Source organism: Procambarus clarkii, chromosome 21 (assembly GCF_040958095.1).
Source record: "Procambarus clarkii isolate CNS0578487 chromosome 21, FALCON_Pclarkii_2.0, whole genome shotgun sequence".
NCBI classification, from domain to species: Eukaryota; Metazoa; Arthropoda; class Malacostraca; order Decapoda; family Cambaridae; genus Procambarus; species Procambarus clarkii.
Genome location: NC_091170.1, coordinates 35525679 through 35539230, shown reverse-complemented (window position 1 = coordinate 35539230; position 13552 = coordinate 35525679). Strand labels below are relative to the sequence as shown.

General features: G+C 37.4%; 1 protein-coding gene across 1 annotated transcript; it reads right to left on the bottom strand.

Moving 5' to 3' along the window:
* Positions 1 to 361: 361 nt before the first annotated feature.
* LOC123760599 (uncharacterized) lies at positions 362 to 13177 on the bottom strand. The gene is made up of 8 exons (XM_045746297.2): positions 12468 to 13177; positions 10318 to 11473; positions 8022 to 8100; positions 7782 to 7865; positions 7554 to 7645; positions 4630 to 4840; positions 4149 to 4238; positions 362 to 3813 (listed from the first exon to the last, which is right to left on the bottom strand). The coding sequence occupies exons 1-8, from the start codon at positions 12738 to 12740 to the stop codon at positions 3381 to 3383; spliced, it is 2418 nt and encodes an 805-aa protein (XP_045602253.2). The 5' UTR covers positions 12741 to 13177; the 3' UTR covers positions 362 to 3380.
* Between the last annotated feature and the right edge of the window lie 375 nt (positions 13178 to 13552).

Below are 13552 nucleotides of genomic sequence, written 5' to 3'. Positions count from 1 at the left end.
TAGATATAATACATTAAACTTATCGTTTGGTATTATTAACACATTAAAAGTTTTCTATAGTTTATTATTTATTATTAAGATGATAATATGTATGTCTAGAGGGGGTACACGGACTGCATATTTAATATTTTACTGTCAACATAGGATTACAAGTATATCGTATTTTTATAATTTTAATTATCATTTGTATGTTAAATTGTAAATTTGGTACATTCATTAGAATACTTTTGGCAGCCCTGGGTCAGTGGTCCGTGGACCATACATTGATGAGTATGGGTATTTGGCGTGTTTTTTTATGTTAAGTTTTTACTCTTAGTTTTGTTCCTGGTTAGGCCTTGTTTAATATATGTTCAAATTCAAATTCAAGTTCAAATGTTTATTCAGGTGAAGTACATACATACAAGGGGTGATACAGATATTGATGAATTTATAGATAAAGCTAGTACATACAATGCCTAAAGCCACTATTACGTAAAGCGTTTCGGGCAGGAAAAACACTAAAGACTAAAACTTAATACTAATTGAGATTAAAGTATAAAATGTGTTGAGAAAATATATATAAAAAAGGGGGGAACATGACAGAAAAACAGTAAAAATACAATTAGGTCGACAAACAGCATTGTTTAAAAATAACAGACATGGGTTGACATTATAGGGGTAAGGTAGGTTACAGGGAATTAATTAGGTAGTGCTTAGTTTTTATCTTAAACTGGTTGAGAGAGGTACAGTCTTTAACATGATTGGGAAGGTCATTCCACATTCTAGGTCCCTTGATTTGTAGAGCATTTCTAGTTTGATTAAGTCGTACTCTTGGAATATCAAAAAGGTATTTGTTTCTGGTGTGGTGCTCATGGGTTCTGTTACAACCTTCAATAAAGCTTTTAAGGTCAGGATTGGCATTACAGTTCAGCGTTATATATATACATATATATATATATATATATATATATATATATATATATATATATATATATATATATATATATACATATATATAATGCACATGAGAGGATGTGGCAGTGTATAGGTACAGGATATCTGGCAGTGATACATATTTTAGTGAATCTTGTAACGTTTATGAATGCTGAAACCACAATGGATCATTTCTTGATATTTAAGCTTGGTAGATTATTACTTGAAGTCCTTGCCACCGAGTAGCTGGTTGTCTTAGATTAAGCTTATCTGAGGTAATTAATAGTTCGTGCATTTTTGCTGTCCTACAGTATCTGGACTAATTATATCTGCACCAATGAGATTATGTATGTTAACTGTATTACTGCTGATACAATTTGATAATTATACTGCTTGCACATTAATGTATATGACAACAAGGGTGCGTCCCAAAATGGACTCTTGCAGCACTCCACTCACCACATTTCTATAGATTCATTTCCGCTTAACACGACATTTTGTTTTCTTTGTTTTAACCAGTGTTTTATCAATTTCCTTGCCAGTCCTTCATGTGGTACCTTATCAAAAGGTTTAGCGATCCCTGGCTACAACGGGCCATAACTAACAAAAATTGTTAGTTGTTAAATTGTTAGACGTGGAGACTAAAATACCAAAATACTAAAAAATAACTTATTTAATAACGCATTTTGAGAAAAATTAAAGTGTATAAGGAACATGAAATATAATAGTTTGTAGAACGTATAAATCTGATTTGCGAACGAGAAAAATATAATTAACTGACATTTATTAGTCAAATAAAACTAGTCCCACTTGAAAAATGTCATTAACTGAATATTGCTTGTGTTTTATAAATATTTTGTCTTTATTATTGAGATTACTCTCATGATTATTACATCCTCTCTATAAATGAGGATCGTTGGCTGGCGTCAAACTAGTTAATAATGACTTCGAATCACGAACTTTTCCAACAAGAATTACCTAAATGGCGTTATGAATAAACGTATTACATTATTATTTATTTATTTTGAAGTTGCAAGATTGTCATCTAGTTCAATTAAATATAACATAATTAGCAAAAACACTCTTTTTAAAGTGCACTGCTTTATGAATATATTCAATGTATTAAATAGGATACAATACATAATTGTATCATACAGATACAATACATAATTGTATCATACAGATACAATACATAATTGTATCATAGATACAATACCAATACCAACAATGTGCAATACATACAATATGAAACAAATAACTTCATGTTACTTTACAAACAGAAAACACAATAGCGTGATGCATCAAATGAACAAATCCACAAGGGCCGTGACGAGGTTCGAACCCTCGTCACGGCCCTTGTGGATTTGTTTATGTTACTTATAAAACTTTCTTATATACCGGTACATGAATAATCATTAAACACATACATAATAATTATAATTTGTACAATTGATTTCCCATTGTTAGGGACAGGAAGGATGTTAGGCTTGTCTAGGTCCCTTCCTCCCTGCCCTAGGTCACTGACCTTCAGCAGGATGAAACCTACAACTTTTGACTAGCCCGGGCACCTATTTACTGCTAGGTGAACAGAAACATCTGGTGAAAAGAAACGTGCCCAACCGTTTCTGTCCTGACCGAAGATTGAAACTGGGTCCCTCTACCGTGAGTCGAGTATGTAGATTCCTATACTACAAGCACATATTTAAGTTGTGAACCGACTTCACTGTGTAAAGTACGACTCATCAGTTAATAATTCGGAACTATCCAAACTCTGTCTCACATGTTAACTTGAAGAACCACTTTGCCAGCGTGACTAAAGATTATATCCTTATGATGGATTATATCAGTTCATTTCTGACATTATTCCATCATTATTTTAACTAACATTTTCAGTGCTTGAAGCTTACGTTTAAGTAAAAACAGTAAACAGTTCTGCATGAGAAAAATAAGCAGAGATCAAATAAATTTCAATTATACAAAATAAACACAAGCTGAGAAATAAGTATGAACATGAAGCGTTATGAAGAACATGAAGCATGAACATGAGGCTCAAGAGGTATACCAGCACAGGGTGCAAGTGCTATAATTAACGAGAGATTATATCAAGATGATATACCATAACAAATATATTCCCTATTTTTTACTAATAAACATTTTAACAAATCCGATTTTTTTTTTTTGTAAAACCGTCTTAACAATTAAATTGTAAGATGTTCCTATGTTTTGCAGTTTTAAAATAGTAACACTCGGGATTTACACACTACAATGACCTTAAACAGTAAAAAAAACCTGCCAATAATTTAAGATACAGTAATGTATATGCAAATCCATATGACTGTTTAAATACATTTGCTAAACGTAGCCTATGTTATGCCCAAAAGCACCAGCATTTGGTCTCCTTCGTACCTTTCAATCTCGGCTTGCTATTTGTAAGTAATATGGAGGGGAACTCTTCAGAGTTCGTCTCTTCAGAGAGACGTTTCACTGCCATTGCTGGACAATGAGCACAGAGGCGAGTGGGAAAGAGTAAGAATGCCATCCTCTGATTCACTGACAGATGGATGTCTCTTGGGATCACTTTTATCAGGCGAAGTTACGTGAAATGATGAGGAGGTTGACTTCAGTGTAGAAGTCAATGTGGAAATACTTGAAACTATAGATGAAGTTGATATTTTTCTACTAACTTTGGAATTAATTGAACACACCTGCGAAGGAAGTCTGGAGTTTTCATTACTACAGAACAGAAATGATCCGCATTTTTTGAAAAACATTTTTAGGTGGTTTGCAGCCAGAAAAGGCCCCGGATACTTTTTCTTGAGATGCTTGCGCTTACTTTTATTTGCCAAAAAGATCAGAAGGATAATGAAGCCTTGGAGTGTATTCAAGATATCAGTTACTGCCCTGAAAATAAAAGTAGTAACTGTAGTACTTTTACAAAATTAACATTTAGTAACAAAATTAATTTACACAGAAAAATATGAAGCAAATACTCACTAGGAATTAATAATGGCTACTAAACATGTTGCTTTAAGATACCAGAATAAGCACAGTACTCTAGTACAAAACAAAATTTGACTAAGGATGGTTTAAGTGCTGCATTTTTATATTTATGATTAGCCATTGCAATGCTCGGCTCACTGCATTTCTATACTATATTCAGTTACTGTACTAATTTTTTAAATAACAAAAATGGTTTATAAAACAATACAATCAGACATTGGACCCACAATACTAACCACATCTCGTCTGGAGGAATCTTCCAGGAGAGAATCTCAGTAATCCAGCATATTGACATCAGTACCAACAAAGAGAACTGTTGCTTGAAGCTGCAAATTAAAAGTTTATTAAACAATTGCAATTCAAAGCGTCCTTTAATAATACTGAAACAATATATGATCTATATTTTGGATAAACTAGCTGAACTAATTTCCATATAAAACTGAACAAGTTGATCTTTGTCTTTAAAAACAAAATACCAACCAAATGCTTAATGAACCGCACAAAGAACTGGTATAATACTGCCGGGGTTAAATAATCTGCCTGTTACTAGTGTTAGGCATATCAAGGTCTCCCTTGCCAAGTGAGGATGTCCACTAGAGGTGACCTCGATGAGTCTCTCAGGATTCCTGACCTGGACAATTGTATACTAGCACAGTACACTGTACTGTACACAGTACACTATACTACCAAAACACTGTACTGCAGGAGAATACTTACTCAGATATATAGTCTCGTCTTCGGTGTACTTGGTCCAAGGAAGTCTGCACTGTAGCATTAGTGCCGGATTTATCAATGCTAAAGTTTCTCAACACTGCTGAATTGGCTTCAAATGTTTTATAGTTCCAATATGTATGTCCGATGAAGAAAATGTTACAGGCAAATAAAAATGCTATGGGGCCATAGAAATACAAGAAAAGCTCCAGGTCACCTGAAAAAGTGATTTTTTTATATTACACATTGTTTTATTGTAAGACTATATTTTAAAACCTTCACCTTAAATCTTTGCTTCAAACTGACAAATTGATTATCTATTATATTATTATTAAAAATTATCTATTATATTATTATTATTACAAAGCCATATACAGTACTCTATGATGCAGTGTAATCAATACAATAAGGTGAAATTTCAAAATTTTAGTTACTTAAATTTTTAGTAAAATCTTCACATCTGACACTTAACGCGTTGGCTTGTGCAGTCCTTTCTGACTGAGCATCACTAGAGAATTAGTGCAAAAAATAAGAAATCTCACACTCAGGGCACAGTCTTAAGGCTGAAAGTTAGTTGAGCTATACATCGAGAATTTGTAGTGATTTAGAAGTTAACAGAAGTACAGTCAATTTTAAACACTATTAAAACAAGTGCATTTATTAGGGGGTGTTGGTGTTGAAATTTTGGCATTGATTATGTATGGTGTCCCATTGTCGGTGAAGCCATCTACAATAGTCACCCAATCGACTTGAGAATGGTCCACGACGGACTGAAATGTCGTCGTCCCTTCACTTTCTAGAGTGTGGTCTGGTCAACATACTTCAGCCACGTTATTGTGACTCATCGCCTGCAAATAGTCACCCAACTTCTGGGTGTCTGGCAACTGCTAGGTGATGAAAGGCATCACATTGAAAGAAAAGTGCTCAAACGTCTCTGTACTGCGCAAGAATCGAACCCGAAACCTATTTTGTTGTGAGCCTACTGCGCTGACTGACCACTGAACTAGTTAGGAAAGACTGTGATAATGAAAAATAATATTGATGAAGAAGTTATATTTTTTATAAGCAATACTATGTGAGTAGAACCACACGGCTCTTTGGAAGATGTCATTTAATTAAAAAAAGAGGAGAATAACAATAGGACAGAATACTATTGTGAAAAAATTTTGTGCTTCTATGCTTTACTTTTGAACTGCAAATGTAAAGTAACTTCATTTTATTATAGAGTTCCCCACTTTAGAGCCATTTATTTGAAAAGTGTGTTTGCATATATTTCGTTGGACTGGAAATGCCATTAAGGGTTAATAGGCGAGAGCTGGTATGTTTCGGACAATTTTCACCAAAATATTTGCATAAAATCAGATATTTCAGGAATACATGTTTGAATTGTGCTATAGCATTGCTAAACCAGGAGTGTGCCAGTCACGAGTCTAGCAGAAGAAGAGAAGACTTTCGCTAAAGAAACCCCCCCACAGGTACAGACCCTGGAAGCATTGTGTGGGACACCACAGAAAAGTAACAGTTTCTGACCACAGAAGTAACAAAACACCACAGAAAAGTAACAAAAAGAAGCCTGCATGGAAAACAGAAACCCTAGAGAATTACCAGGAGGAACAAATTACCATCTCCTCTTAATACAATTTATAAAAGTGCCTAGAAATATGACAGAGATTATCTTGAGATGATTTCGGGGCTTTAGTGTCCCCGCAGCCCGTGACAGCTGACTAACTCCCAGGTACCTATTTACTGCTAGGTAACAGGTGCATCAGGGTGAAAGAAACTCTGCCCATTATTTCTCGCCGGCGCCCGGGATCGAACCCAGGACCACAGGATCACGCGTCCAGTGTTCTGTCTGCTCAGCCACCAGCTCCCCAGTTGTAGATGCATACATGTATATAAAAAAAAGCATACATTACGCATACCTTCAGAACTTCGTTGTTTGACTGCACTTTTAATGTAAGGATCCCTTCCACCTTCACCCTCGAATCACATTTTTTGAAAAATTATCCTCTAAATACACTGCTATTTTCATGGCCGCTTGTTTTTCCAGTTTTCCTTTACCTAGCTTCTTGATTAGTTACCATCCTATTCCTTCCAATACATCTGTAGTAGGCATGGAAAGGAAGATGCACCCGATATAACCAGGTGTTCTTTATATTTGCCCGAAAAGTTAAAGTTATTCTTTATTTGCCCGAAACGCTATGCGCATTAGTGGCTTTAGGTATTGTATGTACTAGCTCTATCTATAAATCCAACAGTATGTTTGTAACTCTGCATCTATGTATGTACTTTTCCTAAATAAATTATTATTATTATTATTATTATTATTTGTCAGTCAGTCGCTGCCAAGACTGGCCTCACGTTCTAGCGTCCCAGTGATGTGTGTCAACATCTCCCCCCCCCCCAACCCGTTCTCGCACTTTCTTACAGTCAATATTGACTTATTAAATACGTGCATATGTGACATACTAAACATACTAGTTTACCTTGAAAAGCTTCATAGAAAACACCTGACCTTACCTAACCTTCTTAGTATGTTAAGATAAGCATCTTATTGCTTCGTAATTACAATTATTACTTAACCTATTATAGGTATAGGTTTTCTCACTATTCCCTCACTATTTCTTGGTGTTGGCCCATCTTCCAGGGACTCATAGAGAAGGATCCCATTTGCTTCTGGCCAGAGGCATCCCTCTCAACTCCATACTTGACCAGGATTATTAATACTGCTTACTTGACAGTTCTCATGCCCGTGTTCTTAACACTGCTTACTTTACGGTTCTTGTGCCCTATGTTCTTAGATCTCCTTACTTGACGCACAAGGTGTCACTTTTTTAATAAACTAATATCCTATTTTGAGACATTTCTTACCCTGGTAATTAATAACTCATTTGATACAGGTAAAGTTTACTTGAGACATTTACACTTACCTATGAACCAACATCTTGCCTCACCAATGTAGGGTTTATGAAGGCCTGGTACATTATCTGGTGCCAGGAACTGCATACATATTGTAATGATTCTGCAATGAGGTTGACACATTTTATTATATGGGGGTAATTATGGTCATTTATGGCAATACAAATTTATAATATAGAATAATAGTATTATAAAAAAGCATTTTTGATCAGGTGCAACTCAAAGCAAGCTATACGAACCCAATCAGCGATGGGCCTCCAAAGGCATAAAGCGGGTAGACCCAAACTGCCACGACTGTTGGAGGGAGATATCTGCTCAGGCTCCTGTTGGAGAATTGATGACCGATGTACATGACATTGCATTTCTTTTCTCCAAAGCAGTTAGTGTCTTTCAATATAAAGCACTAATTCCAAAACATAAGGCAATTAAAAACCCTAATTATGGCCCAAAATAAATCTGGCAGAAACATGCCTACTTACCTAACCTTTCTCCAAACTTCAAAGCAGAGAACACTTAGCCAGAAGAAAGTGGCAAGATATCCAAACTGCATAAGTAGTGCTGTGGAAGAAAATACATTTATAGAAGACATTCGAGATTTATATATTGTTTACTGGAAAATCCACACACAGCAACAAAAGTGCCGAGTTACCAACAGTTGATCAAGTTTATAAAGTGAAAATAATAAGGAAGAGTTAGTAAAGAAAGAAATTCAGTAAGACAAGTCCCAAGGCCCCCAACTATTTTCCTTGGTCTTAAAAGAATCTAAAGCAGAGTTAGTTAACCCGTGTCACATATAAAATAATTACTGTTGGCCACTGTTCTATAAATGTGGAGTGTTTCAAATTTAGTCCTGATATTTAAAAACGAGGATATAGCATGCATTGATGAAACTATCATCCAATTAGTTTAATCTCAATCGTAAATAAAAATACTTGAGTTAATAAACACTTGTACTTTCCTTGTAAAATACATCACAGAACGGGGAGAGGGACATCACCACTGTGGCACCCCGGGGGGCTTACCCCACTTCCTCAGGGGGGGCTTACCCCCACTTCCTTAGGGGGGCTTACCCCCACACTGCCTCACCGAACGTACTAGTATTAATCGACTACTGCATTCAGAACAATACAGTGGTATTGTATTGATACAATAGAGTAGTAGTTAATTAGCAAAGGCGTGCCCCAGGGCTCTGACCTTGTACAGTCTATTGTTCAACACATATGGATGAATATATATTATTAGTAGTAGTAAATTTGTAATGAGTACAATAACTGTGCTAATGTTATATGGATGATATACATTTATAATATAATTTCTTTGTTAAGCCCCCATATATGCTCAGCATTTTAGGCAAGTACTATTTACTCACATTTATCTGAGGGCCAGCACCTCTCTTTTCTAGTGACCTTGAAGTCCTTTCCTAATTATTTGAGTATTTTGTCCCATTGATATATTTTGATTTGATTTATCCCAAACATATATTTTGATTTGAAGCATTGCTTTGGTATTTGTGCTTTCAGCATGAAGACGATTTCATGGTTTTATTATCTTATAAATCGTGTTATCTGCCTTACATACATACATGCCCCCCCTCATGTAGTGAGTAGATGGGTGTAGATAGATGGGCCCCCGCGAGGCGATGGGAGCCTCGCGGCTAAGTGGACAGCACTCTGGAGTTGTAGTCCCAAGGGCAAGGGTTTGAATCCCAGCAGAGGCAGAAACAAACGGGCAGAGTTTCTTTCACCCTGGTGCCCCCTGTTTACCTAGCAGTAAATAGGTACCTGGGAATTAGACAGCTGCTGCGTCCTGGGGATGTGTGTGCATGTGTTTTAAAGATAAATATACAGTCTGTAGTAGTCATAATAGAGAAAAAATAAATTGGTTAGAAAGAGGAGGTCCAAGAGCTAATAGTTCGATTCTGCAGATACAAATAGTAAACACATATACATACATAATGCCACACAACCGTTGTGGTACAATGCCAGTTAGTGTTTTTAATGTAGAACTCATCTCCAGACTGGTGTTTACTGCAGACACCAGTCCATGTAATAACCCTTTAAGATCCTACAGGAGGCTTAGCTCACTACAGGCAACTTATGACAATAGCATCCATTACAGCTAAGTCCCTTTAATTGAATTTCGTTTAGATATAATTCTTTTTTACCTTTGTGTATATGTATTTTATTTTAATTGAGGATTTAGGGTAAAGAGTTTCAACACATTACAATTAATACAAGTAATTGTAAATTACAATAAGAAAACAATTGATTACTGTTGTTAATTACAATAATTGTAAATTACAATAAGAAAACAATTGATTACTGTTGTTAATTACAATAATTGTAAATTACAGTAGGAAATAAAGTGATTACTATTGTTTATCTTACTTTCGTTCTTTTTCTCTTAGCCATAATATTACTTACCAGAGAAGCTTAGCATAATTAAGAGCTTCGTAGAGCCAATTAAATTTGTATGCAAACACTACGTAATATCATACGAAAGCCTAATGTACTTTATAAATAAGATGATTTATTCATGTCTTAATTTTGCAAAGTGAACATGTATACACAACTTGTTACAAAACTGTGCGACTTTTCCTAAATTATTTGACATTTCAAATAATATTTGTACTGTAATTGAATGAACCAAATAATATAAGTAATAAATCTTCCACTATATTTATAATAAATTTAGGGAACAAGAAATAAATTTAATGTGTGCGTTGAATAGATGATTTTAACCAGTTAAGCAAAATTCAACAAAAGAATAACTTACCCATAACAACGCAGGCTAAATCGTTCATATATTTATTAGTGATCCGCTGGGTAAGGTTGGAGGAGTAGGCTAGCATGAGGGAGAGTACGTGCCACAGCTGGTACCAGCCGCCGTTCTTCAGCAGCTCCGGTATCTTGCAGTAACACGCCACTGTCAGGGACATGGACAGCAGGGAGATCACCTGACATGCTGGAAACACTATAAGACGGGCTTGGTCCCATTTTGAAAGACTAGTCAGACAAGCTAAAGCGCTGTTCTGTAAATTGCCTTGAGCATTGTGGAATGTATCTAGGCAGTAGTCAGTGGGAGGAAAAACTCTACTTTTGTATATCAGGTTTCCCTTGTTATCCAAGGTAAAGTTATTCACAAGAGTTTGAGGTTTACAGAGCGGCATTCCTTTCACTATCTTATACGACAGCGTAGTAGTGAAGGGTGATTTGAAGGTTACATTACTGTAGTCAATGCATCTATGGATGGAAAAGTCCATTATCTGGTTATCATTACAACACTTGCGCACACAAATGTTACCTTTACAAATTCTGTGGTGTTTCTCCCTTGGGTCAGAGTAACACAAATTAGCAGTATAGGTAAGAGATCCGTCCACATTATGCTGTTGATCCACGCAAAAGTCTGGAGTAAAGGTGTATTTTTTTTTCACTAATTCATTAGGTAAATTCCAAACGTGTATGACACCATGGGGAAGTGACATTAAATAAGAGTCTATAGAACCAACTGGGAGTGTTTTCAGAGGATCTGCAGTACAGCTGATGGGATTGTGGTGGTTCCTGACAACCGGCCACATGACGCTACTCTTATCAAGTCCGGCGGAGAGTGGCGGTATCAGCAGATGGGGGGATCGAGCTGGACTACAAACCCCACTACTGAAGGTCTGGCCTTCAGGGCAACAACGCGGTATAGAAGGTGGGGGAATGCATCCCTTCATCATCCACGTGAGACGCTTTTGGTCATCCAGAAGATGGCTGACGCAGTAGTTTTCAATGCGGAGACCACTCAGATAACCAGCATCATCCGTGAGCACTATGTCCCCACGATCCCGAAGGAAAAACTGTCCCTTTGTGAAGTTCATTTGTCGATGGTCATCCTCTACGTCGCAGCTCAGATCTTGCACGATAACATTCAGATCAGTTACAGATTTCTGTAAATAAAAGTGACGGAATCAAAATATATTAGAAAATTAAGAAAGAATAATTGTCATTAAAAATAAAGAATAAGAGCCCGGTCCCAGACTTAGCTCTCCACTTTTAGTTATGATTAATACGATTGCATAAATAAATCACATTAACATGATATATCAATGAGAAAATCTGTAGGAGCCATGATAAGGATTCGAACGTGCAATCTGGGTACCCCCAAACACACGCCTTAGACTACTACACCTTGACATGATCAAAAGAAATGCAACCTGGGATTCAAATGAATCCTCTAGGGACCCTGAAGTGATGTAGTGGTCTAAGGCGTGTGCTTCGGAGTACCCAGGTTCGAATCCTCCTCATGGATCCTACTAACGTTCTCATTCATACGAGTCCTATGTAAATCAATCAATAAACATCGATACTTTAGTACGATGACATCCTGCAGGTCACGACAAGAATCACACACACACTTCATTATATGACCTGCACTGACCAAATCTACGCACTAGTGGCCAACACGCGTGTTCAGACCTAAAAGCTTTACCCCAAATATACAACGCTGTATGTGGTATATACATGACATGATACAAATGTGTTTTAAGCCATATATATATATATATATATATATATATATATATATATATATATATATATATATATATATATATATATATAACGGCTAATGGCATATATATATATTTGGAGCATCATATATTATCTATGCATCTTTCTTCATATATCCAGGAGCACATATCCAGATGATCAAACCACACACCAGAAAGTGAAGAAACAATGACGTTTCGTCGTCGAACTTGTAACAGTACCCGCTACAAGTTCAGGGAGGAATACTGCTACACGTTCAGAGAATGGATATCACTACAAGTTCAGGGAGCGATACCATTACAAGTTCCGAGATGGATACCATTACAAATTCAAGGGATAATGGTAATGTTTACCTTGATATGAAGATTGTTAATGATACACAGTTAAGCTTACCGGGACAACGTGCGGACCATGAAAATCCTCTCGTCCCTCTCCGTCAATGGAAGTGCCTTCTGGATATGGCCGGCACCCTGCCGCTGTGAGTACTTCCTCGGGTCCACAGTGGCACTTGACCAGCTGGCCTGCCGCCATGTTCATCACCCTCGAGGGTGGGGTCTTCGTCGTCACTTCGAGTGGTGCCGCGCCATCCCCGGCTCCCGAAGCTGTGCCGACTCCTTGAGCGGCGGCTGGGCCTGGAGTGATAGTAGTAGTTGATGTCTGCTGCATTACACTATTACTGATGGTACTGGGTGGAGAGGAAGGCTCTGGACGGCGCGTGCTTGAAGGAGACGCCTACTGTCATCGTAAACATCACCAACAAGGCCACGCTCATTGTCGCCATCTTCGTAGCTTCATTAAATACGCCCATATTTTCGCTGTAGGTCTGGAACGATGACACTCCACGAACAACCAGTCACTTGCCAATAATGCTAACTGGACTTGCCAATAAACAAACTAGACGTACTGGGCGATCGACTTCCTACTTTGATTCTTTGCACTGTATTTGTCAGTGGCAATATGCGGAATAACTATTACCAGAATTCGCACACAAAGCCCCATCCACTGTAGGAAAACCTGGTGGCAGGAGCAGCCTCCCTGTAGCCCCTCTCATGCATGCGGCTAACGCGAGACTGACTGCCGCTCCTACTACACACCCGCCGTCCCTGGCAGAACCGGTCCCCAGCAGGGCACCGCGCAGTTTACAACTATTGTTTTATATTACCATAAGTCTGTGACATTTGCACCACGACCATACTCTCGGGCAACGACCACCTTGCTACACCGCGAACACACTGGAGTCACCTTGGAACATAAAACGTCATCCACACTTCTGTAGAAAAACACATTCCATTTACCTGGGCTCTAGGGGACTCAAATCCTGGACCCCAAGCGTGTGAGGCCAAAGCTTTGTCGACTGGGCTATGAGTAGTCTTAGTAAGGAAAGTTTCCAGAAGCAGAATCTTGCTGCCTATCTGGAATTTTAGATTTTTGGAAAATTAATAAACCTTGGAACATGTAGACACCAAAGCCACCTTGGA

What these genes read in the sequence shown, in the direction of transcription:
- LOC123760599 (XM_045746297.2), bottom strand. Translation starts at nt 12,740, where the DNA reads ATGCAGCAGACATCAACTACTACTATCACTCCAGGCCCAGCCGCCGCT. An exon ending in GAAGTTTGGAGAAAGGTTAG is followed by an intron (nt 7,866 to 8,021) that starts GTAAGTAGGCAT and finishes ATTCTCCAACAG; the next exon opens with GAGCCTGAGCAGATATCTCC. An exon ending in ATTCCTCCAGACGAGATGTG is followed by an intron (nt 3,814 to 4,148) that starts GTTAGTATTGTG and finishes TTTTATTTTCAG; the next exon opens with GGCAGTAACTGATATCTTGA.